Genomic DNA, 26,082 nt, shown 5'->3' on the forward strand with positions numbered 1-26,082 from the left:
TTTTGTCCCTCCCTGTCGATTGATGTATGCCACTGCTGTGGCCTTGTCTGATTGAACCTGGATCACCTGATCCCTGAGTAGAGGGGAGACCTGAATCAGAGAATTGTAGATAGCCCGAAGTTCCAGAATGGTGATCGGAAGTAGGGCCTCTTGGGCAGACCACCTGCCCTGGAACTGCACCCCCTAGGTGACAGTTCCCCATCCTCTCATGCTCGCATCCGTCGTAAGGATCCAATCCTGAATCCCGAAATGTCGACCAGGTTTGAAGACTAACCACCAGAGTGAAATCCTGGCCAGGGGTGACAGCTGAATCATCCGGTGCATCTGAAGATGTGAACTGGACCACTTGTTCAGGATGTTCAATTGAAAGGGTCTTGCATAGAACCTTCCGAACTGTATCGCCTCGTACGAGGCTACCATTTTTCCCAACAATTTTATGAAAAGATGAATGGAAACTCAAACAGGTCAGAGAACCATGCAAACATCTCTTGAAGTGTTCTCATCTTGTCCTCTGGGATGAACACTCTCTGAGCTACAGTATCCTGTATCATACCCAGAAACAGGAGCCTTTGAGACGGCCCCAGTTGAGACTTCTGTCTCGCCGCGGGTGGATCCTCAACCTACAAAAGTTGGATAGTGCAATCTATATGGAGCAGCAGAAGCTCCCTGGAACTTGCTCTTGAATTTGAAAACCTTCAGGTAAGGATTCAAGGACTTCAGATTCAAAATGGGTCTCCCAGACCCGTCTGGTTTTGGCACTACGAACAGACTGGAGTAGTAACCTTGTCCTTGCTCTAGCAGGGGTACTGGAACAATGACCTGGGACTGGACGAACTTGTCGATGGCCAGTAGGAGCGTAACACGCATAACTTCCAAAACTGGTAAGCCTGATTTGAAAAATCATTGGGAAGGAGCACCGTCGAACTCCAGCTTGTAACCCTGAGAGATAAGGTCCCTTACCCAGGCATCTTGACAGGAACCGTCCCAGACATGGCTGTAATGACGTAACCAAGCTCCCACCACGAGATCCTCTCGGGGTGGATGGGCACCGTCATGCCGAAGTCTTTGTGGAAGCTGAACTGGTGCTCTGTTCACGAGAGCCAGCAACGGCTGATTTCTTAGGCTTACCTCTGGAGCCTCTAGCTGCACTGGAGGAACCCGGGGCCCTACAATGCAATCTGGAGGACCATAAGGATTGAGTAGACGGTCGTGGGAAGGTACGCCTAGCAGGCGGAGTCCGAGACGGGAGAAACGTGGATTTCCCAGCAGTAGCTTGCGTGCATGCGTCCAATTCAGCTCCAAAGAGCCATTCACATGTGAAGGGAAGAGATTCCACATAATGTTTGGAGTCAGCGTCTGCCATACACTGACGTAACCATATGGCTCTGCGTGCAGACACAGCTATAGCAGTGGTTCTAGCACTTATATTGCCAATCTCTTTAAGGGAGTCACAGAGGACTCTTGCCATGTCCTGAATGTGTTTTAGGAAAGTTACAATAGTAACCAAGGTCATATCACCCAAAAGACCCTCCTGAATCTGAGTAGCCCATGTATGAATGGCATGCGTCATCCAGCAATGACCGGTCTTTGAGCTACACCTGCAGCAATGTACATAGATTTCAGAGTGGTCTCAATTTTCCTATCCCCCGGGTCCTTTACCGTAAAAGAGCCCAGAGCACCGCCCTTTTAGAAAGGCGAGAGATTGAGACTTCTACTGCTGGAGATTTTTCCCAGAAATTCCTACCTTCAGGGGCAAATGGGAAGGTATTTAAAAACCTTTTGGACACCTGATATTTTTTATCTGGATTTTTCCAGGCTAATTTAAATAAATCATCCAATTCTTTGGAATCAGGAAAAGTGACTGTCAGTTTGTCTTGAGGGAGGAAAAATGACTGCTGATGGAGTAGCGTCCTCCAGGGGGAGCTTTAATACATCCCGTATGGCCAATATGAGGGGTTCGATACCCTGTGTAGGGGTGGAATCCCAACTAAAGGGATCCCCATCATTCCCATCCACCTGTACATAATCATCAGAATCTGATAAAATTGCAGGTAAAGCACGCTTTTGTGCACCTGTAGTAGACAGTGGGGGATGGGAAACATTAGCCTTGGCAGCTAGGTTAGCTACTACTTGTTGCAGTTATTGTGTTTTGTTGGCATTGGCAGCGAGCTAAGATGACATATCAGACATCAGTTTTTATAGCCCCCAGCCAGGAAGGCTCTGGACTCTCCCCCATGTTATCAGCATTTTGAGATAACTGACTACACTGCTCACAAGACAGTGGAGCATCGAAATAGGGGAGAATCTGGCATTACATACACTGCATGACTTCTGTTTCACCATAATGAAATACAGAAACAATACACATACAACACAGACTGAATACAATACAAGTCTGCCCTATTGCATATGAGAGGAGATACAGAAGAGAAGACACCAGTGCACCCAACGCTGTACAGCCCCAATGAGACTGTAGCGTTTTATGTAGTACTATATAACAGTTATACTGCTGTACAGAAAATTCCCCAGAGGAATGTAAACTGAGCACTAATAGCGGCTCTCCCCTCTACACCCGGTACCAGTGATCCTGTGACCGTTTGGAGGAGCTGTATGAGGCTGCTGCTGCTTATGCAGAGTAAGGCGTTAAAATGCCGCTGAGCCAGCTCTGATGTAGCTCCGCCCCCCGCTATGGCGCCGGAGCCACTAATAAGTTTTATACCTGCTATGTCTCCACAGGCTGTGTAGCCTCACATAAATGCTTGGTACAACACACCTCACGCAGAGGCACTCGTGGGTTTCCCCCAGAAGGGACCTGTACGCCTCACCCACGCTTCTGCCGCACAATGAACTGGAGGGCCCCCTAGCAAACCCCCGTTTGTACTCACCACGACGTTCACCTTCAGCCTCCGTCAGGGGTGTGCGGCAAGATGCGGCTGCGACAGCTAAGGCGCAGTGCCCCACTGAACAAACAGCCCCTCAGGACAGTGGTCCTGCAGCGGAGAAGTGGCTCAGCACCTCATGAGGCGCAGGTAAGTAATAGTTTAAATGAAACTGAAGAAAAACTCTGGAGCTTGCAGAGTGTGCATCCTCTCTTGAAGGCACTTTTTTCTTGCTGGCCTCTATGCCTGTGGGAGGGGGCATTGAGGCCAGCACACCCAGTTGAAGAAATTTTAAGTGCACTGGCTCCTTTGGACCCATCTATACCCCATCGTACTAATCTGTCCCCAATATCCCTTATGGATGCTAGAGGAAAAAGTTATCAACGGTAAGTCTACCATAACAATTATTTCTCCTGCAGGGTCCACAGGTTACCCACAGGACAACATTAGGATGTTCCAAAGCAAATTTAGTGGTGGGGACGCTCCTGATTGGACAGGAGAATCTTTTGCCCGAATTCAACGGCATAATGTCTAATGAATGTGTTAATGGAAGACCATGTGGCTGCCTTACATATCTGTGCTGCCCATGATGGACCTACCTTACGAGTAGAGTGAGCAGAGACATTAGCCGGAACCGGGAGATCAGCTTGAGAATATGCTTCTGAAATCGTCATTCGACGCCACCTCGCCAGTGTCTGCTTGTCAGCAGGCCATCCTCTCTTGTGAAATGCGAAGAGAATGAAGAGAGTGTCTGTTTATCTGATGGCACTGGTACGATGCACGTAGATCCTTAAAGCACGGACTACGATGCATCTCCCGCAGAAAGGTCCTGCCCTTGGAAGGCCGGGACAACAATTTCTGCGTTAAGGTGGAATTTAGATACCACCTTAGGAAGATAACCAGATTTGGTTCTGAGAAATGCTCTATCTGGATATAAAAATAAAAAAAATCAGAAAAGGAGGGGGACATAAAAATGCCCCTAAATCTGAAACTCTTCTAGCTGAAGCAATAGCCAGTAGAAAGAGAACTTTAGCGGTCAACCATTTAAGAACCACTCATTTTTGTGGGTCAATGCGGCAACCTGAAGGGCCTTTAGGACTAAACCTATGTCCCAATGCACAGTAGGAGGAACAAAAGGAGATTGAATGTGCAGCATTCCCCGGAAAAAAAAGTGCGCACATCCTGTTGGTTAACAATTTTCTTTTGGAACCATACAGCCAATACTGACACTTGCACTCTCAAGGAAGCCACCCTTAAGACCTTTGTCCATTCCTGCATGAAGGAATGTCAAGACTCTAGAAACTCTGAAAGACCCAAGATCAAATTTCCGGTCACTGCACCACTGAATATAGGCTTGCCGTATTCTGTGATAAATGCGAGCTGAGGAAGGTTTCCTTGCTCTGAGCATTGTTTGAATTACCTGTTGTGAGAATCCTCTTGCTTTCAGGATGGAGGTCTCAAGAGCCACGCCGTCAAAGACAGTCGATCCAGGTGCTTGTGATAGCAAGGACCCTGAGACAGTAGATCTGGACGTTGGAGGGAGTAGGAATGGAACATCCATCGACAGCCTCTGCAGATCTGTGTACCAATGTCTTCTGGGCCAAGACGGAGCTATTAGTATCACAGTGCCCCTTCCTTGTTTTGACTTTTGCATCACCCTGGGTAACAGTGCGATTGGTGGAAACACGTAGGCCAGACAAAAGTCCCATCTCACTGACAGGGCATCCACAAAGATCGTTTTGGGATCTTTTGTTCTTGACTTGTATACGGGAACTTTGTTGTTCTGACGGGATGCCATGAGATCTATCTTCGGTAACCCCCACTTGTCTACCAGAATTTGAAAGACCTCGGGGGTGTCAAGCCCTTTCGTTTGCATGAATGGCGAGTCGACTGAGGAAATCCGCTTCCCAGTTTAGGACTTCCGGAATGAACACTGCGGACAAGGCTGGATAATGAAGTTCTGCCCACTTTAACGTGTGACTTACCTTCTTCATTGTGTTTTGGCTGCGAGTTCCTCCCTAGTGGTTGAGGTACGCTACTGCAGTTGCATTGTCCGAGCGGATTTGGACTGGTTTATCCTGAAGGATGTCCTTTACCTGAATAAGTGCCATATATATGGCCCAAAGTACCAATATATTTATTGGCAGGCAACTTTCTTCTTTGGTTCACTGCCCCTGGAAACAACTCCTTCGTGACACCGCTCCCCAGCCCTGAAGGCTGGAATCCGTTGTCAGAATTTCCCAATCTGATATCCAAAAGGGTCTCCTTTGTCCAGATAGGATGTCTGTGGCTACCAGGCTAATGACCTCCTCACTTCCAGAGGAAGGACCATAATCTGCATTTATATGGTCTGATGAAAACCATTCCATTTGGAAAGGATCAGACGTTGCAGAGACCTCGAGTGGAACTGAGCATACTCCACCATGTTGAATGTCACACCATCAACCCCATTACACGCATTGCTGCGTGAATGGATAACTTTTCACTGTGTAGCAGCTCCTGAATCCTTGACTGAATTTTGGATCTTTTGTTCAGAGGTAAAATTACTCTCTGAAGACTCGAATCCAAAACACAGCCAAGTGAGTTATCCGTTGTGACGGAACCAGGGAGACTTTGCCCAATTTATGAGCCAACCGTGTCTCTGCAAACAAGCTATTGTCTGTAGCAGATGACACTGAAGCAATTCCCGAGATTGTGCCAGGATTAACAAATCGTCGAGGTATGGAAAAATCCTGATCCCCTGCTGACAGAGATAAGACGCCATTACCACAATAATTTTGGTGAACACTCTGGGAGCTGTCGCCAGTCCAAATGGTAGGGCCTGAAACTGAAAACATTGCTGGAGGATAGCAAACTTGAGATAGCGTTGAAGGGACAGTACTAAAGGAACAAGGTGGTAATCGTTCTGGATATCCAGGGATATCATAAAATCCTCTGGCTCCATGGCCATATTAATGGAACGTAAAGTCTCCATATGAAACAGAGGCACCCAAATGTACTTGTTCAGCACTTTGAGATTGAATATGGGCCGGAACGAACCATTTGGCTTCTGGACTAGAAATAGGTTGGAATAAAAACCTGGTCCTCGTTGTGCAGGAGGAACTGGAATTATCACTCCTGAATAAAGCAACTTCTGAACTGCCTCTTGCAAAGCCCTGGTCTTCGTTTTCACTGAAGACCAGCTGGTACAAAAAACCTTTGAGGAGGGTATTTCTTGAAAGCAAACACAACTGAGAGACACCGCTTCTTGCACCCAGGCATCATCTGTGGTAGACTGCTGCCAGATCTGTGCAAACTGAAGAAGTCGGCCTCCCACCCTAGGGTCCCCTAGGTCGAGGCCTGCACCATCAGGCTGATGGCTTATCTTCTGATTTGGAAGCCGGCCCCCTGGTAGCCCAATGCTTTTTAGTTTTATCAGACTTGTCAGATTGAGACTGTTTGCCAAAACCCTTTCCTTTTCCTTGAATCCGAAAAGCTGGAAATCTAGGCTTGGATGTGTGTGTGGAAGGAAACTTCACTTTCTTGGAGTCTGCTTCTGATTCCAAAATACTGTTTAATTATTTACCAAAGAGAATATCTCCAATAAAAAGCAAAGACTCCAGAACCTTCTTGGATTCTGAGTCAGCTTTCCATGTATGTAGTCAAACCACTCTGCGAGCTGCTACTGCTGAGGCCTGAGAGGCAATTGTACCCATATCCAAGGGCTGCTTCTTCCATAAAAATAGCTGCCTGTTTGATATGTGCAATATGGGATTTTTGCTCTCTAGACGCCATTGAAAGGTCATCAACCAATGCATCAGCTCAGCCTGCTACTGCTTTTGCCATCCAGGCTAAAGCCATGGCTGGTCTTATGATTGCCCCAGACAAGGAGAAAATGATTTTAAGGAAACCATCTATTTTAATATCCGTGACATCATTTAATGATGTTGAAGGCAGAGGTAATGTAATTTTCGCACCAATTGGATGACGTGCATATCTACTTTGGGAGCCACCTCCCTTTTTAAACAGTCCCCAGCCGGAAGAGGATAATGGGAAATCCATTTAAGTGGAATTCCTTACTGAGTGTAACCCAAGCCTCTTGCAAAATTTCTTTCAGCTGTTCTGACCCAGGAAACTCAGTCCTAACTATTTTGGGACGTTTAAACACAGGAGCCTTAGATTGTAACTAAGACTCTGCTGCCTCCACTAAGGATAGAATAGCTTTCATAGCACTAATTAAGCTCAGGATTGTCCACTGAGCTGAGGCCTTCCTCCTCGTCTCTGTATGCAGACCCGAAGTGCGATGAGTCCTCATCTGAAACGTGTAGATTGCGAAGATGTTGTTTCATGTGTATTTACTTATCACCGGCCTTTCAGCCTGTTTCTGTAGAGAGGCTGTCGATTCCTGTACTGGATGTTATAACCCCCAGGTGGAATGTTGCATGTAAGGGTTAATAGGGTAACCTATCCCTGGTATAGGAGCTGGCATTATCCGCTCAGCTATACAGGATAATGTCTGTGCAAAAGCAGGCCATGGGGGTTCAACTTGAACCTGTGCCTGCCTCAGAATATTCAAGAGGCTTTGGTGAAAGCTAAAACAATTTGCACATAATACATTTTGAACCAGATCCTGAGAGGTCAATCCAGCTTTGCAAGACAAACATGACACGAGTGTTGGTGCTGCTGTGGAGAGTGTATCCTCCTCACCCTTACATCTCTTAGACATGATAAATAAAGCACACACCTTTATATTGTGACTGCAATCACTTTAAAATTTGATAAAAGTGACATACAATCTGATCTCTCCCTGCTTTGCACCAGCACCGAGGATCGGAATACACAGAAAACTGACAGAAAACAGAAAAGTCAGCAATCACACTAGCAATCAGTTATAGGTTATACATTAGTATAATAAGCAATATGAGCACATAATCAACTACAGATACATTTCAAGTATGTAGGAGAAACATATTACTGCATTACCTCATATAGGAGTTTAGACGTATTCAGTTGCACAACGAAAGAAAAAAGCAGCAATAGTTTACAGACTCCTATGCATCAGGAACTTATCCAACTATTCATATCAAAGGTAGATAGAGACTTAGTACTGTATTACCCGGCTCAGGAGAGTGGGATACAGGGAGACTTCACCCCGCTTCCAGGATCGATCAATACGTTAGTGAGCGCTGAGTGGATCCAGACGCTATTAGTGTACACAATTGCCCAGTGTACCTACAGTGAACACCGACGCACCAGTCATACAGCTGCCTAGCGGGAGACTCGGAGGAAACTGGTCATGAACCGGGGGGAGCGTCTTACTCCCTCCCCACTGCTGACATCAACCCCAGGGATCGTGGCCTCATACTACCCCTGGAGCCTATGATCCCTGAGGCCTAGTGCTGGTGCACCCAAGGTGGCAGCTGCGTCAGCGACTGTTCGGTAGTCTCCATCCTCAAACAGTGCGGCTGTGTCTCGCGTTTCCCCTACTAAGCGGAACCGATGCCTTACCTTCTCCTCGTGCTCCGGCCACTGCCTGGTAACGTCTGCTGGACTTGCTAGCACATCCTACACAGATGCCAGCCGAAACAGCACTGTACACGTGGGTAAGCGTTGTCGCGACCCAGTGGGGAGTTGTTGGAGCGACTCTTTCTAAAGCTACATATAAGAAGCTTTTTAGAAACATTGCTAAATATATATATATATATATATATATATATAGCAAGACTATAAAAATAAAATAAAAAAAGCTTATGGCTGCTAAAAATCAGCAGCCCATTGACCATGGTCCGGCTCCTGAGGCACCAGTCAAAAAACTGAATTGCCTGAGCCTGGAGGTGGGCATATAGGGATGGGTCCATTGCATTCTGGGAGGCTGAAAGCTTTGATCGTTTGGTGCCAATCCGCTGTCGCTACCTCATATCCCAATGTTATCCTCTGGATAACCTGTGGACCCTGGAGGAGAAAAAGTAGTAACCTACAGGAAATAGGAAGCCAGAAAAAAGCTTATTTATATAAAGATGAAGTGCAGCCAGGTACAAAAGCTATAAATCAAAGTGTCCATAAGGCGAAAGTCATTGCAGGAAAAGCTCAATTCCAGTTTCAGTACTCTACCTATATACAGCACTAAGCAGCTGAGCCTCAGAAGGCATTTACTATTAATCACAGGTGCTTAGCCAATACACTCCATAATCACTGCTTTATTCATTATCAGATCATGCCATAACCCAAGATACTTTCCCCTATAGAAGGATTATATTATTCTTCCTCCTGCAGATTAAAGAATAGTAAATATCCCTAGTGTTTCCCTGTGACTGTATACTTGGTTAGGGTTACTGAATATCCACAATATTAGATTTCATGTAGGCTTATTCAGAACTGGGAGCAAAGCAAAAGAAACAAGTAACATGGCAATTCCATGATATCCTGCAGGTGAGGCAGACTTAAAACAAGCAGAGATTTAGATTTGGGCATGTCCAAACTCTGAAAGAATAAAACAGTCCAGCATTTGTGGGCTACATGCAAAAGCAGCCAGTATTTACCCTGCAAGCAAAAAAATAATAAAAAAAATTCTTTACTCCCCTTGATTTGCAACATGGTTTGTCAGGCTTGGGTATGAAATCAGAAGACCGACAACAGGATCCCGATGGCAAGAATACAGACACATCCCTGTAAGTTTTTTCTCACTAATCCACCGCTCCTGCAGCCCAAACCTAACACCTGTACTTACCTCCAGGATGCGTTGGGATTCTAATCTTCTGTCAGGATCCCAACTGGCGGTATTATGAACGCATCACGGTTGCAGAGAAGCAAAGTTACTTGCTTTACTCCGAGTCAAATACAGTGTTATACAATGTATCCCTAGACTGGCAAACAAAAATAAAGTGATGTAATACCTTTACAGCTGGCCAGAATGACATGTAATGATGCAGTCAAGCATAATATTCCTTCAATGTCTTCTTTACTGATGCAATCAGCCATTTCCCCTAAAAATGAACTGAGAAAGGAAATCTAAATACATGCAAAAAGAATTCCCAATCTGCTGTAAAAAAGTACAAAGGTGTACAGGAAATAATCTCCACCCCTTCCTTACAGTACAGCAATACGGTGTTAACGTCTACTCAAGTACAAATGACAAACCACAGATCTGTAAATGACAGATTACCTGCCTATTGAAAATATTAATTAAAATTAACTTCCAGATTAACCCAATTATGCATGAATTATGATAATTTAATGCAAGATTTTTTTAAATTATATTAGTGTTCATGGCTTATGGAAAAAACTAAAAAGTTTATTCTTTTTTTTATACTGTAAAACACTTAAGTGGACAATATGCACCCAAACATAAAAAGGCTGCCCTATTATAATGAAAAACTATTTTACCCATGAAAGTATTTTAGTTTTTTTTTTACAAAAAAAGGTAAAAATTATGAAAATGTCTGGTGTGGTTCCAATTTGTTATGTAGCGTCTTTTTATCCTGAAAGAGTATAAATCTCTGTATTGCACAACAACCACTGAACTGGACATATGATTTTACATCAACTGAGAAAAAAGAAATGGAGTATTTGATCAAAACATCTACCATATTATACCCTAAACTGGTGGTTCCAAAACGCAGTCGTCAAGGCACCCTAGCAGTCCAGGTTTTAAAGATAGCCATGCTAAAGCCCAGATTAATTAATTAGTACCTCAGTCGGTTTGATTATACCATCTGTGCACAATATCCTTAAAACTTGGAACTAAATGTGTACAAACCAACTTCAAAAATAAGAGCACTTACTATTACTCAACCAGAGAGTAGAATCTCACAATACCACATAGAAAATCAATATCAGCGATTATTTCCTTACTTAACTGTAGCCCACTAAATATCACATTACTGCATAGAAGGTCCTCCCAGACCAACATGGATATGGCTAATTATTACGCATTAGAAACATTTAGCGACTTTCTTATACATCACACCCAGAAGCAAACTTACTTTAATACAGTGGGTGTCTTTATAAGAATAGACATTAAACAGCTCGAAACTGGAGGCAGGTCTGACACAGATGCTGGAGGCGCAATCTCGCTTAGATCTGAAATCTAAAAAATAAAACCCGCACATGTCAGTTATAGAATGCAAGTAAAGAGGTGAGCAAGAGGCTTATGGTTATATCTGTCCTCATGTTGTGTTAAGTTACCACAGATTTTATGTTCTTGTATACTGGTCCATATTGCATACAAGTCACTATACAAACAGGCAGTAGCAAATTGCTTTTGCCTTCCCTGCTTAGGAAGAGACCAATATAATATATGATGACATCTCTGCTAAAAAGTAATTGTTTTGCAATAGCAGCAAATTTGCTTCACTACAGAGTTAAACTGTGAACCCCTCTTCAGGGTGGCGCAAGGTGAATTTGTGGCGTTAAACCTTGCAGTGCCCCAGGCTAGCTCTCCAGGTTGTGGGCAATACTGGAGACGGGGTCGCTGCCCACTCAGGCTATCTAACACCATGTTATGAAAACAGGGACGCAGTGATACAGCAAGAGTTCCCAATTAAATTATTTTGGCACCAGTCTTACTTTAGGCCCCTCTCCAGACCTCTCTAATTATCTTTCTACTCTGGGGTTAGATGGGCCATCATGGCAGCTACCACGGCCCTGCGCTTCTCCACCAGAAGGGGAGCGCAGAATCTTCCCCCCTCCGCAGCTCTAAAAGGTCCTGCTCCTTTTATAGGCTAAGATTCCATTTGCTCTTATGATGATGGTCCCCGCTTGGCCATGATCCTTTGGATCCCAAGATTTGGCCATACCCCCTTGCTCTGCCAAACCCTCTCAATAGGCATGCAGAATCTACAATAGGCAGCAATATTTAACACTGAAAGGAGCGTTATAACCAATAAAATCCCCTACAGGGTGTCACATAAGATAAAAGTATTTATTTTATGCTCAATAGCTACAAAGTCCCATATAACTAGAACATCAACTTATTAGATGCTCTACATGCAATATTTTATAGCCAATCACAAATAAATATGCATCAGTCTATTGGCAAAGGAGGTCTTGAACTCGGCTCAGTGTCAACAAATGCAGAAGGGCTAGAAATGAGAGATAATTATGCAAGTCAGAATGAAAAGATGGACCAACACCTACTTTGCGTAATGCGTGGCTTATTTCTACCACCACTGCAGCCAGGATTGTGGAGAGTATTCCCCGATGGACCTCGGAAGATGCAGTGTGCCAGCACTGAACGATGTGTATGAACCGACTAACAGGCTCTTTAATGGTCAGAAGCAGCTATAAATCAAAACAGAAAACACCGACATAAACAGGATATCTTGCAAATGTATGCATAATTAGAATTGTCACATGACAAGTAAACCTCAAACGTAGTGGCGGTGGGGGGACAATTATGCTAGTAACATTCAGCAGTATTTCTGAAAAATTTCATACATGAAGATTTCCAAAGTAATCTTTATCCATTGGAGAATCCTGTTTCCCCTGCAAGACTTCCAGTGAAGTAAGCCATTGATAAGGAACAGCTACTGCACAAGACTTTACCTATAGGTGGGAGAAGATTGCGGTTGTCTTATTTATTTATTTATACCTGGAGCCCTTCCTCCCGCTGATTCCTCAGCCTGCGAGCTGCAGCCTCTAACATTTTGTGGAAGATTGTTTGAATACCTTCAAGGTATCTGTCCAAATTTGCACCGGCATTACTCAGCTTCTGCGCCAAACACACTTCTGTTATCTCATTCAGTACAGAGATCAGCAGTGGCAAGCAGCCATAGCACTGCTCTGAAATAAACAAATCATAGCAGTTATCACAGGTTTACTTTAAACAGAGAACAAAAACCTTTCAAAACTCAACTGCACCCACCCTTTAAAAAAAATGAAAAAATAGCTGTTATCTGGCCCTGACAATTTAAGATGGTGAGCGAAGTCACTGTAAATTAGAGGAGGGTATTTAGTGCTACACAGGTGACCAGAACAAAGTTCTCAATATCCCCAGCTATTACTTCTGTATAGCATAGTATGGAATAATACGTGGTATATATATTAGAAAGAAGAAAGAAAAAGAAAAAAAGTAATGTGTAGCAGTCCCAAGGAAAACTCTCTAGCATAAAGATTGTTATACCCCTTTAACACAAGGTGCATACACACTTGCTGAGAAAGTAAACGACGTAGCTCATTTTCACCCTTCCTAAAATAAGATTTTACTCACCGGTAAATCTATTTCTCGTAGTCCGTAGTGGATGCTGGGACTCCGTAAGGACCATGGGGAATAGCGGCTCCGCAGGAGACTGGGCACAACTAAAGAAAGCTTTAGGACTACCTGGTGTGCACTGGCTCCTCCCCCTATGACCCTCCTCCAGACCTCAGTTAGGATACTGTGCCCGGAAGAGCTGACACAATAAGGAAGGATTTTGAATCCCGGGTAAGACTCATACCAGCCATACCAATCACACCGTATAACACGTGATACTATACCCAGTTAACAGTATGAATAATAACTGAGCCTCTCAACAGATGGCTCAACAATAACCCATTAGTTAAACAATAACTATATACAAGTATTGCAGACAATCCGCACTTGGGATGGGCGCCCAGCATCCACTACGGACTACGAGAAATAGATTTACCGGTGAGTAAAATCTTATTTTCTCTGACGTCCTAAGTGGATGCTGGGACTCCGTAAGGACCATGGGGATTATACCAAAGCTCCCAAACGGGCGGGAGAGTGCGGATGACTCTGCAGCACCGAATGGGCAAACTCTATGTCCTCCTCAGCCAGGGTGTCAAACTTGTAGAATTTAGCAAATGTGTTTGACCCCGACCAAGTAGCTGCTCGGCAAAGTTGTAGAGCCGAGACCCCTCGGGCAGCCGCCCAAGAAGAGCCCACCTTCCTCGTGGAATGGGCTTTCACTGATTTAGGATGCGACAGTCCAGCCGCAGAATGTGCAAGCTGAATCGTACTACAGATCCAGCGAGCAATAGTCTGCTGTGAAGCAGGAGCACCCAGCTTGTTGGGTGCATACAGGATAAACAACGAGTCAGTTTTCCTGACACTAGCTGTCCTGGAAACATAAATTCTCAGGGCCCTGACTACGTCCAACAACTTGGAAGCCTCCAAGTCTTTAGTAGCCGCAGGCACCACGATAGGTTGGTTCAAATGAAAAGCTGATACCACCTTAGGGAGAAACTGGGGACGAGTCCTCAATTCTGCCCTATCCATATGGAGAATCAGATAAGGGCTTTTACATGACAAAGCCGCCAATTCTGACACACGCCTGGCCGAAGCCAAGGCCAACAGCATGACCACTTTCCACGTGAGATATTTTAATTCCACGGTTTTAAGTGGCTCAAATCAATGTGACTTTAGGAAATCCAACACCACGTTGGGATCCCAAGGTGCCACTGGAGGCACAAAAGGAGGCTGAATATGCAGCACTCCCTTAACAAAAGTCTGAACTTCAGGTAGTGAAGTCAGTTCTTTCTGGAAGAAAATCGATAGAGCCGAAATCTGGACCTTAATGGAACCCAATTTTAGGCCCATAGTCACCCCTGACTGTAGGAAGTGCAGAAAACGGCCCAGCTGAAATTCCTCCGTTGGGGCCTTCCTGGCCTCACACCACGCAACATATTTTCGCCAAATGCGGTGATAATGGTTTGGGGTCACTTCTTTCCTAGCTTTAATCAGCGTAGGAATGACTTCCTCCGGAATGCCCTTTTCCTTCAGGATCCGGTGTTCAACCGCCATGCCGTCAACGCAGCCGCTGTAAGTCTTGGAACAGACAGGGCCCCTGCTGCAGCAGGTCCTGTCTGAGCGGCAGAGGCCATGGGTCCTCTGAGATCATTTCTTGAAGTTCCGGGTACCAAGCTCTTCTTGGTCAATCCGGAACAATGAGTATAGTTTCTTACTCCTCTTTTTCTTATTATCCTCAGTACCTTGGGTATGAGAGGAAGAAGAGGGAAAACATAAACCGACAGGTACACCCACGGTGTCACAAGAGCGTCCACAGCTATCGCCTGAGGGTCCCTTGACCTGGCGCAATATCTTTTTAGCTTTTTGTTGAGGCGGGACGCCCTTATGTCCACCTGTGGCCTTTCCCAATGGTGTACAATCATTTGGAAGACTTCTGGATGAAATCCCCACTCTCCCGGGTGGAAGTCGTGCCAGCTGAGAAAGTCTGCTTCCCAGTTGTCCACTCCGGAAATGAACATTGCTGACAGTGCTAACACATGATTTTCCGCCCATCGGAAAATCCTTGTGGCTTCTGCCATCGCCATCCTGCTTCTTGTGCCACCCTGTTGGTATACATGGGCGACCGCCATGATGTTGTCTGACTGGATCAGCACCGGCTGGTGTTGAAGCAGGGGTCTAGCCTAACTTAGGCATTGTAAATGGCCCTTAGTTCCAGAATATTTATGTGTAGGGAAGTCTCCTGACTCGACCATAGTCCTTGGAAGTTTCTTCCCTGTGTGACTGCCCCCCAGCCTCGAAGGCTGGCATCCGTGGTCACCAGGACCCAGTCCTGTATGCCAAATCTGCGGCCCTTCTCCTCCGGGAGAAACACTTTTTCCTGTTCTGTGTCCAGAACCATAACCAGGAACAGTAGACGCGTCGTAGGAACCAGCTGCGACTTTGGAATATTCAGAATCCATCCGTGCTGTTGTAGCACTTCCCGAGATAGTGCTACTCCGACCAAGAACTGCTCCCTGGACCTCGCCTTTATAAGGAGATCGTCCAAGTAGGGATAATTATAACTCCCTTTTTTTTATTTTTGAAGGAATATCATCATTACGGCCATTACCTTGGTAAATACCCTCGGTGCCGGGGACAGACCAACGGCAACGTCTGGAATTGGTAATGACAGTCCTGTACCACAATCCTGAGGTACACCTGGTGAGGAGGGTAAATGGGGACATGCAGGTAAGCATCCTTGATGTCCAGTGATACCATGTAATCCCCTTCTTCCAGGCTTGCAATAACCGCCCTGAGCGATTCCATTTTGAACTTGAACCTTCGTATATAAGTGTTCAAGGATTTCAATTTTAGAATGGGTCTCACCGAACCGACTGGTTTCGGCACCACAAACATTGTGGAATAGTAACCCCGGCCTTGTTGAAGTTGATTATCCCCAGCTGGAAGTACAGCTTGTGAATTGCCGCCAGTACTACCTCCCCTTTCTCCGAGGGCAGCAGGCAAGGCTGATTTGAGGTAACGGCGAGGGGGAGTCGCCTCGAACTCCAGCTTGTATCCCTGTGATACTACTTGCAGAACCCAGGGATCCACCTGTGAGCGAGCCCACTGGTCGCTGAAGTTCCCGAAACGCGCCCCCACCGCACCTGGCTCCACCTGTGGAGCCCCAGCGTCATGCGGCGGACTCAGAGGAAGCGGGGGAAGATTTTTGATCCTGGGAACTGGCTGTCTGGTGCAGCTTTTTTCCCTCTTCCCTTGACTCTGTGCAGAAAGGAAGCGCCTTTGACCCTGTCAAAGTCAGAAAAATGTCTCAATGCACGTTGCCATATTTGCACCGCACACTGGTCCGCGCTGCGCGTGCATGCGCTCTCCCGTGGATGCGCATACCCGCAATAACGTGCACTCGCAGGCGCGGTATGCGTATTTACGGTAGAGTTTATGTAGTCGTAGCGTGCGACTCATTCGTTACAAATGTTCACAATTAATGTAGTTTATAGATCATGGTCCCTTTGATAGATTCTGAAAGTTTGGTTAAAATACAATGTCCCAGAGCTGAGGAATCCCTCTTTATATCGTACAAAGGGTCTAACAGGAATCATACAGCAGTGTTTGGTACCCATCGGAAGAGTATTTAATTAGCAATATTCCGGTGTTGGTTTGGAGCGTATTAATCGCTCGTGCGAATAGTTATGGACATAAGAAGTTTATGTCCATTTCTATTATTTACACATACTCAGGTATGCGGCGGGAAACCCAGTTTCCCACCCACCTGAGCTGTTGGAAATCGTCACAGCCCACCTGTATGAATCACCCTATGACCTTTTGTTATGATACAGGGCCGAATTCCTTCGGCCAATGGACAATGGGATTGTAGGACCAGGAGATTGCATTGTGTGTGGGGCATAAATAGGCAGGCCGACCACATCCAGCTCTCACTCTCTCATCAACGGTTATCTGCTGATAGCCGGGAGCTGGATATCGAGGCGCAGGCGATCATACCCTTTGTGCGTAAGTTTCTCTCCGTAATCATTGTCTTTCTGTGAGCCAATTTCTCTCATCTCATCTCTCTCTCTCTCTCTCTCTCTCTGTTCTGTTCTCTCATATCTCCCCTAGACTAGGCTAGTATTGTATTGTATTAGATAGTATTGTATTGTATTTCTTTTAGGTCAGAGTAGTATTGTCCTTTTGTATTTATTGTTTAGTTCTGTGGTTAGGAAGTCTCTGTTATATTGTAGTGTATCATTTGTACTGTTATCCCCTTTTACAAGTATATTAGATATAATACAGTTAATAGGCCTTGGAACCTAAACCAGTATCTGTGTATTTCCTATAGTGTTAAGTGTTCACTTGAGCGTCGGTGACGCTCAAGCAGCTTTGTAGTTAGTCAGGTTACACAAGGTTGCACTTACACCCTGTACTCACATTAAGGTATTCAGTGTATTTCATTGGTATAAGGTTTTATCATAAAGGTATAGCGTTGTGAGCGTCTGCGCCGCTGGTGATCTCCTCGTGGTCTCGAGCGTCCGCTACGCCATAGCGAATCATTACTCTAGTCATAGCCAATAACGTGTCCTGTGATCACTGGGCCGTGAGCGAACGTGACGCTTGAGCGTCTCGCCTACGGCTGAGCGATCGCTACGCCAATAGCGTACCATTACGGTACTTCTTAAGCAAACAGCGTACAGTGTTCTTAGCTTCAAAAAGGGTTGTTATACGACAAAGGAATTTAGCATTGTCAACCCGCTTGCTTTTCTGAAGCCGAAAGGGCTGTACCTGATAATACAGTGCTTTCTTAGGCTGTGAGGAAACCTGAGGTAAAAATGTTTTCTTCCCAGCTGTTGCTGTGGATACGAGGTCCCAGAGACCATCCCCAACAATTCCTCACCCTTATAAGGCAGATGTGCCTTTTAAAGTCAGCATCACCTGTCCACTGCTGGGTCCCTAATACCCTCCTGGCAGAATGGACATTGCATTAATTCTGGATGCCAGCCGGCAAATATCCCACTGTGCATCCCTCATATATAAGACTACGTCTTTAATATGCTCTATGGTTAGCCAAATAGTATCCCTGTCCTGACAGGGTAACAGACCCCGCTGCAGCAGCACTATCCATGCTGAGGTAATTGCAGGTCTCAGTATAGTACCTGAGTGTGTATATATAGACTTCAGGATAGCCTCCTATTTTTTATCAGCAGGCTCCTTCAAAGTGGCCGTATCCTAAGATGGCAGTGCCACCTTTTTTGACAAACGTGTGAGCGCCTTATCCACCCTAGGGGATATCTCCCAACGTGACCTATCCTCTGGCGGGAAAGGGTACGCCATCAGTAACTTTTAGAAATTACCAGTTTCTTATCGGGGGAACCCACGCCTCTTCACAGACTTCATTCACTCATCTGATGGGGGAACAAAACACTGGTTGCTTTTTCTCCCCAAACATAAAACCCCTGTTTTGTGGTACCCGGGTTAATGTCAGAAATGTGTAATACATTTTTCATTGCCGAGGTCATGCAACGGATGTTCCTAGTGGATTGTGTATATGTCTCAACCTCGTCGACACTGGAGTCAGACTCCGTGTCGACATCTGTGTCTGCCATCTGAGGTAGCGGGCGTTTTTTGAGCCCCTGATGGCCTTTGAGACGCCTGGGCAGGCGCGGGCTGAGAAGCCGGCTGTCCCACAGCTGTTACGTCATCCAGCCTTTTATGTAAGGAGTTGACACTGTCGGTTAATACCTTCCACCTATCCATCCACTCTGGTGTCGGCCCCACAGGGGGCGACATCACATTTATCGGCATCTGCTCCGCCTTCCACGTAACCTTCCTCATCAAACCTGTCGACACAGCCGTACCGACACACCGCACACACACAGGGAATGCTCTGACTGAGGACAGGACCCCACAAAGTCCTTTGGGGAGACAGAGAGAGAGTATGCCAGCACACACCAAAGCGCTATATAATACAGGGATTCACACTTCCTACAGTGATTTTTCCCTTATAGCTGCTATAATACACAATTTTGCGCCTAAATTTAGTGCCCCCCCTCTCTTTTTAACCCTTTGAGCCTGAAAACTACAGGGGAGAGCCTGGGGAGCTGTCTTCCAGCTGCACTGTGAAGAGAAAATGGCGCCAGTGTGCTGGGGGAGATAGCCCCGCCCCTTTTTTGGCAGACTTTCTCCCGCTTTTTATGGATCTCTGGCAGGGGTATTTTTCACATATATAGCCTCTAGGACTATATATTGTGATTAATTTGCCAGCCAAGGTGTTAATATTGCTGCTCAGGGCGCGCGCGCGCCCCCCCCCCCCCCCCCCCAGCGCCCTGCACCCATCAGTGACCGGAGTGTGAGGTGTGCATGAGGAGCAATGGCGCACAGCTGCAGTGCTGTGTGCTACCTTGTTGAAGACCGAAGTCTTCTGCCGCCGATTTTCAGGACCATCTTCATGCTTCTGACTCTGTAAGGGGGACGGCGGCGCGGCTCCGGGACCGAACGATCGAGGTCGGGTCCTGTGTTCGATCCCTCTGGAGCTAATGGTGTCCAGTAGCCTAAGAAGCCCAAACTAGCTCAGGTAGGTTCGCTTCTTCTCCCCTTAGTCCCTCGTAGCAGTGAGTCTGTTGCCAGCAGATCTCACTGAAAATAAAAAACCTAAAATATACTTTCTTTTCTAGGAGCTCAGGAGAGCCCCTAGTGTGCATCCAGCTCAGCCGGGCACAAGATTCTAACTGAGGTCTGGAGGAGGGTCATAGTGGGAGGAGCCAGTGCACACCAGGTAGTCCTAAAGCTTTCATTAGTTGTGCCCAGTCTCCTGCGGAGCCGCTATTCCCCATGGTCCTTACGGAGTCCCAGCATCCACTTAGGACGTCAGAGAAATATATATTAGAAAGAAGAAAGAAAAAAAAGTAATCTGTAGCAGTCCCAAGGAAAACTCTCTAGCATAAAGATTGTTATACCCCTTTAACGCAAGGTGCATACACACTTGCTAAGAAAGTAAACGACGTAGCTCATTTTCACCCTTCCTAAATTACGTTGTTTACTTTCTCTGCAAGTGTATATGCCGGCAACAACGAGCAACGTGCGACCGCGGGTCGTTAACGACCAACGCTGTCGGCCGTGCATGAAGCTCAATTTGGACTGTCGTCCAAAAGCTGCATGCACGGCAGCTGCGTGATGTCACTGAGCGATATGGTCATCATATCGCTCAGTGTGTACGCCTTGCCGTCGACAGCCCTGGGAACACACTAGGCGACATCGCTCATAGAGCACATCGCCTAGTCTGTACCCACCTTGAGCGAAAAAAACCTGGGATATTACTGAGGCAAACCAAGTCCTGTCTGTTTGACAGGTTATACCCAGGTCCAAGTTGCCGGTGCTTGACCCTGGTTACTAACATTGTTGTTCCTGGGTTATTTGATTCAGGTTACCTTTCAAAGTTGCCAATTGGCTGTGTATCTGAAGGCCCACTTCAAGGGACAGTCTACAGTGACATGCAGGGCAGACACGGGTTCAGTGTGAAAGGGGGCGACTTAGGAATAACCCGGTACAAACTGCAGTATGAAAGGGGTATAGGAGCGAAGACTCTTGTCCAACCAGTGTTCAATAACCTGGGAAAAAGCAGGGTCGAAGCCTCAGCTTTGCTCTGAAAAAGCCATTACTGTGACGACAACTAATGCTTTCCAGGGCTTCAAATACAAGAAAAGCTTCCACATGCTCCACTGAAGGTCAACAATCAGAACAGGGAAAGTGTGAGGGAGAGCCCAATATTCTGACTTGTTAATGTGATTTAAAGCATTTTCACAGTGTCTGTTTTACAACAGCAAAACAAAATAGTAAATCATGTTTGGAACTCTAACGCCTATACTTAAAATTGCAGTATCAACACGTCAGCACGCTAGTTCACCCTCACTGCCCCCCTTTCTCAGTGCACACATTCCGAAAGTAGTCTCCACTACATCCCCTAAAGCACAGGTTCTCAAACTCGGTCCTCAGGACCCCACACGGTGCATGTTTTGCAGGTCTCCTCACAGAATCACATGTGACATAATTAACTCCACCTGTGGACCTTTTAAAACGTGTCAGTGATTAATGAATACACCTGTGCACCTGCTGCAAAACATGCACTGTGTGGGGTCCTGAGGACCGAGTTTGAGAACCACTGCCCTAAAGACAAACCTCAATGTACAGCAGTTACACTTACCAATTTCTATTATTGTGATGAGAATTTGGAGAATCTGCGCTTGAAATTCTGAGTCACCAAGGCCAACCATTACCACATCCTTACAAACTGTCAGATAGGTCTTTTCACAGAGAACAAAGAAGAAAATGTTATTTACAGTATGCATATGAGCAAGACAAAAGGTGAAGTACAATGTGAGACTGCGCGGCAGAATGATAAAATAAGATTTTACTTACCGATAAATCTATTTCTCGTAGTCCGTAGTGGATGCTGGGACTCCGTAAGGACCATGGGGAATAGCGGCTCCGCAGGAGACAGGGCACAAGAATAAAAGCTTTAGGATCAGGTGGTGTGCACTGGCTCCTCCACCTATGACCCTCCTCCAAGCCTCAGTTAGGATACTGTGCCCGGACGAGCGTACATAATAAGGAAGGATATTGAATCCCGGGTAAGACTCATACCAGCCACACCAATCACACCGTACAACTCGTGATCTGAACCCAGTTAACAGTATGATAAAACGAAAGGGAGCCTCTGAAAAGATGGCTCACAACAATAATAACCCGAATTTTTGTAACAATAACTATATACAAGTATTGCAGACAATCCGCACTTGGGATGGGCGCCCAGCATCCACTACGGACTACGAGAAATAGATTTATCGGTAAGTAAAATCTTATTTTCTCTGACGTCCTAGTGGATGCTGGGACTCCGTAAGGACCATGGGGATTATACCAAAGCTCCCAAACGGGCGGGAGAGTGCGGATGACTCTGCAGCACCGAATGAGAGAACTCCAGGTCCTCCTCAGCCAGGGTATCAAATTTGTAGAATTTAGCAAACGTGTTTGCCCCTGACCAAGTAGCTGCTCGGCAAAGTTGTAAAGCCGAGACCCCTCGGGCAGCCGCCCAAGATGAGCCCACTTTCCTTGTGGAATGGGCTTTTACCGATTTTGGCTGTGGCAGGCCTGCCACAGAATGTGCAAGCTGAATTGTACTACAAATCCAACGAGCAATCGTCTGCTTAGAAGCAGGAGCACCCAGTTTGTTGGGTGCATACAGGATAAACAGTGAGTCAGATTTTCTGACTCCAGCCGTCCTGGAAACATATATTTTCAGGGCCCTGACAACGTCAAGCAACTTAGAGTCCTCCAAGTCCCTAGTAGCCGCAGGTACCACAATAGGTTGGTTCATGTGAAATGCAGAAACCACCTTAGGCAGAAATTGAGGACGAGTCCTCAATTCTGCCCTGTCAGAATGAAAAATTAAGTAAGGGCTTTTATATGATAAAGCCGCCAATTCTGACACACGCCTGGCTGAAGCCAGGGCTAACAGCATCGTCACCTTCCATGTGAGATATTTTAAGTCCACAGTGGTGAGTGGTTCAAACCAATGTGACTTTAGGAAACTCAACACAACATTGAGATCCCAAGGTGCCACTGGAGGCACAAAAGGAGGCTGTATATGCAGTACCCCTTTTACAAATGTCTGAACTTCAGGCACTGAAGCCAGTACTTTCTGGAAGAAAATTGACAGGGCCGAAATTTGAACCTTAATGGACCCTAATTTTAGGCCCATAGATAGTCCTGTTTGCAGGAAATGGAGGAAACGACCCAGTTGAAATTCCTCTGTAGGGGCCTTCTTGGCCTCACACCACGCAACATATTTTCGCCAAATGCGGTGATAATGTTTTGCGGTTACGTCCTTCCTGGCCTTGACCAGGGTAGGGATGACTTCATCTGGAATGCCTTTTTCCTTCAGGATCCGGCGTTCAACCGCCATGCCGTCAAACGCAGCCGCGGTAAGTCTTGGAACAGACAAGGCCCCTGCTGGAGCAGGTCCTTTCTTAGAGGTAGAGGCCACGGTTCGTCCGTGAGCATCTCTTGAAGTTCCGGGTACCAAGTCCTTCTTGGCCAATCCGGAACCACGAGTATAGTTCTTACTCCTCTCCTTCTTATGATTCTCAGTACTTTTGGTATGAGAGGCAGAGGAGGGAACACATACACTGACTGGTACACCCACGGCGTTACCAGAGCGTCCACCGCTATTGCCTGAGGGTCCCTTGACCTGGCGCAATATCTGTCTAGTTTTTTGTTTAGACGGGACGCCATCATGTCCACCTTTGGTTTTTCCCAACGGTTTACTATCAGGTGGAAGACTTCTGGGTGAAGTCCCCACTCTCCCGGGTGGAGGTCGTGTCTGCTGAGGAAGTCTGCTTCCCAGTTGTCCACTCCCGGAATGAACACTGCTGACAGTGCTATCACATGATTTTCCGCCCAGCGAAGAATCCTTGCAGCTTCTGCCATTGCCCTCCTGCTTCTCGTGCCGCCCTGTCTGTTTACGTGGGCGACTGACGTGATGTTGTCCGATTGGATCAATACCGCCTGACCCTGAAGCAGGGGTTTCGCTTGACTTAGGGCATTGTAAATGGCCCTTAGTTCCAGAATGTTTATATGAAGAGATGTTTCCATGCTTGACCACAAGCCCTGGAAATTTCTTCCCTGTGTGACTGCTCCCCAGCCTCTCAGGCTTGCATCCGTGGTCACCAGGATCCAATCCTGAATGCCAAATCTGCGGCCCTCTAGTAGATGAGCACTCTGCAGCCACCACAGAAGAGACACCCTTGTCCTTGGCGACAGGGTTATCCGCTGATGCATCTGAAGATGCGATCCGGACCATTTGTCCAGTAGATCCCACTGAAACGTAAGGGATAATTAAGATGCCTTTTCTTCGAAGAAGAATCATCATTTCGGCCATTACCTTGGTAAAGACCCGAGGTGCCGTGGACAACCCAAACGGCAGCGTCTGAAACTGATAATGACAGTTTTGTACTACAAACCTGAGGTACCCTTGGTGAGAAGGGTAGATTGGGACGTGGAGATAAGCATCTTTGATGTCCAGAGACACCATATAGTCCCCTTCTTCCAGGTTCGCTATCACCGCTCTGAGTGACTCCATCGTGAATTTGAACCTTTTTATGTAAGTGTTCAAGGATTTCAGATTTAAAATTGGTCTCACCGAGCCGTCCGGCTTCGGTACCACAAACAGCGTGGAATAATACCCCTTTCCCTGTTGTAGGAGGGGTACCTTGATTATCACCTGCTGTGAATACAGCTTGTGAATGGCCTCCAAAACTGCCTCCCTGTCGGAGGGAGACTTTGGTAGAGCAGACTTCAGGAACCGGCGAGGGGGAAACGCCTCGAATTCCAGTTTGTACCCCTGCGAGACTACCTGTAGAATCCAGGGGTCCACTTGCGAGTGAGCCCACTGCGCGTTGAAATTCTTGAGACGGGCCCCCACCATGTCTGAGTCTGCTTGTAAAGCCCCAGCGTCATGCTGAAGACTTGGCAGAAGCAGGGGAGGGCTTCTGCTCCTGGGAAGCGGCTGCATGGTGCAGTCTTTTTCCTCTTCCTCTGCCCCGGGGCAGAAAAGAGTGGCCTTTTGCTCGCTTGTACTTATGGGAACGAAAGGACTGAGTTTGAAAAGACGGTGTCTTTTTCTGCTGATGTGAAGTGACCTGGGGTAAAAAGGTGGACTTTCCAGCCGTTGCCGTGGCCACCAGGTCCGATAGACCAGCCCCAAATAACTCCTCCCCTTTATACGGCAATACTTCCATATGTCGTTTGGAATCCGCATCCCCTGACCACTGTCGCGTCCATAACGCTCTTCTGGCAGAAATGGACATAGCACTTACTCTTGATGCCAGGGTGCAAATATCCCTCTGTGCATCACGCATATATAGTAATGCATCCTTCAAATGCTCTATAGTTAACAATATATTGTCCCTATCCAGGGTATCAATATTTTCAGTCAGGGAATCCGACCACGCGACTCCAGCACTGCACATCCAGGCTGAAGCGATTGCTGGTCGCAGTATAACACCAGTATGTGTGTATATACTTTTTAGGATATTTTCCAGCCTTCTATCAGCTAGTTCTTTGAGGGTGGCCGTATCAGGAGACGGTAACGCTACTTGTTTAGATAAACGTGTGAGCGCCTTATCTACCCTAGGGGGTGTTTCCCAACGCGTCCTAACCTCTGACGGGAAAGGATATAGTGCCAATAATTTATTAGAAATTAGCAGTTTTTTGTTGGGGGAAACCCACGCTTTATCACACACCTCATTTAATTCATCTGACTCAGGAAAAACTATTGGTAGTTTTTTCACACCCCACATAATACCCTTCTTTGTGGTACTTGTAGTGTCAGAAATGTTCAATGCCTCCTTCATTGCCGTGATCATGTAACGTGTGGCCCTACTGGACATTACGTTTGTCTCCTCACCGTCGACAGTAGACTCCGTATCTGTGTCTGTGTCGACCCACTGAGGTAACGGGCGTTTTAGGGCCCCTGACGGTGTCTGAGACGCCTGGACAGGCACTAATTGATTTGCCGGCTGTCTCATGTCGTCAACAGTTTTTTGCAAAGTGCTGACATTATCACTTAATTCTTTAAATACGATCATCCAGTCAGGTGTCGACTCCCTAGGGGGTGACATCACTAACCCAGGCAATTGCTCCGCCTCCACATCATTTTCCTCCTCATACATGTCGACACACACGTACCGACACACAGCACACACACCGAGAATGCTCTGATAGAGGACAGGACCCCACTAGCCCTTTGGAGAGACAGAGGGAGAGTCTGCCAGCACACACCAAGCGCTATATATATATATATATATATATATATATACACAGGGATAACCTTATATAAGTGTTATTCCCTTATAGCTGCTGTTTATTATTATTAGCTGCCAATAGTGCCCCCCCTTCTCTTTTTTACCCTGATTCTGTAGCAGGTCTGCAGGGGAGAGTCAGGGAGCCGTCCTTCCAGCGGAGCTGTGAGGGAAAATGGCGCTTGTGTGCTGAGGA

At 46.4% G+C, this 26,082-nt stretch overlaps 1 protein-coding gene across 4 annotated transcripts in view; it reads right to left on the reverse strand.

Annotated features, from left to right (window-relative positions):
- Positions 1-26,082, reverse strand: part of NCAPG2 (non-SMC condensin II complex subunit G2) — a 205,291-nt gene that overhangs the window by 18,996 nt on the left and 160,213 nt on the right. For all 4 annotated transcript variants that reach the window (XM_063921910.1, XM_063921913.1, XM_063921912.1 and 1 more), the window contains exons 22-26: positions 21,233-21,332; positions 12,448-12,638; positions 11,994-12,137; positions 10,841-10,944; positions 9,752-9,852 (exon numbers count right to left, since the gene is read on the reverse strand). In XM_063921910.1, the coding sequence (XP_063777980.1) occupies positions 9,752-9,852; positions 10,841-10,944; positions 11,994-12,137; positions 12,448-12,638; positions 21,233-21,332 (640 nt within the window). The remainder of the gene's footprint in view (positions 1-9,751; positions 9,853-10,840; positions 10,945-11,993; positions 12,138-12,447; positions 12,639-21,232; positions 21,333-26,082) is intronic.

This window comes from Pseudophryne corroboree, chromosome 5 (genome assembly GCF_028390025.1).
Source record: "Pseudophryne corroboree isolate aPseCor3 chromosome 5, aPseCor3.hap2, whole genome shotgun sequence".
NCBI lineage: Eukaryota > Metazoa > Chordata > Amphibia > Anura > Myobatrachidae > Pseudophryne > Pseudophryne corroboree.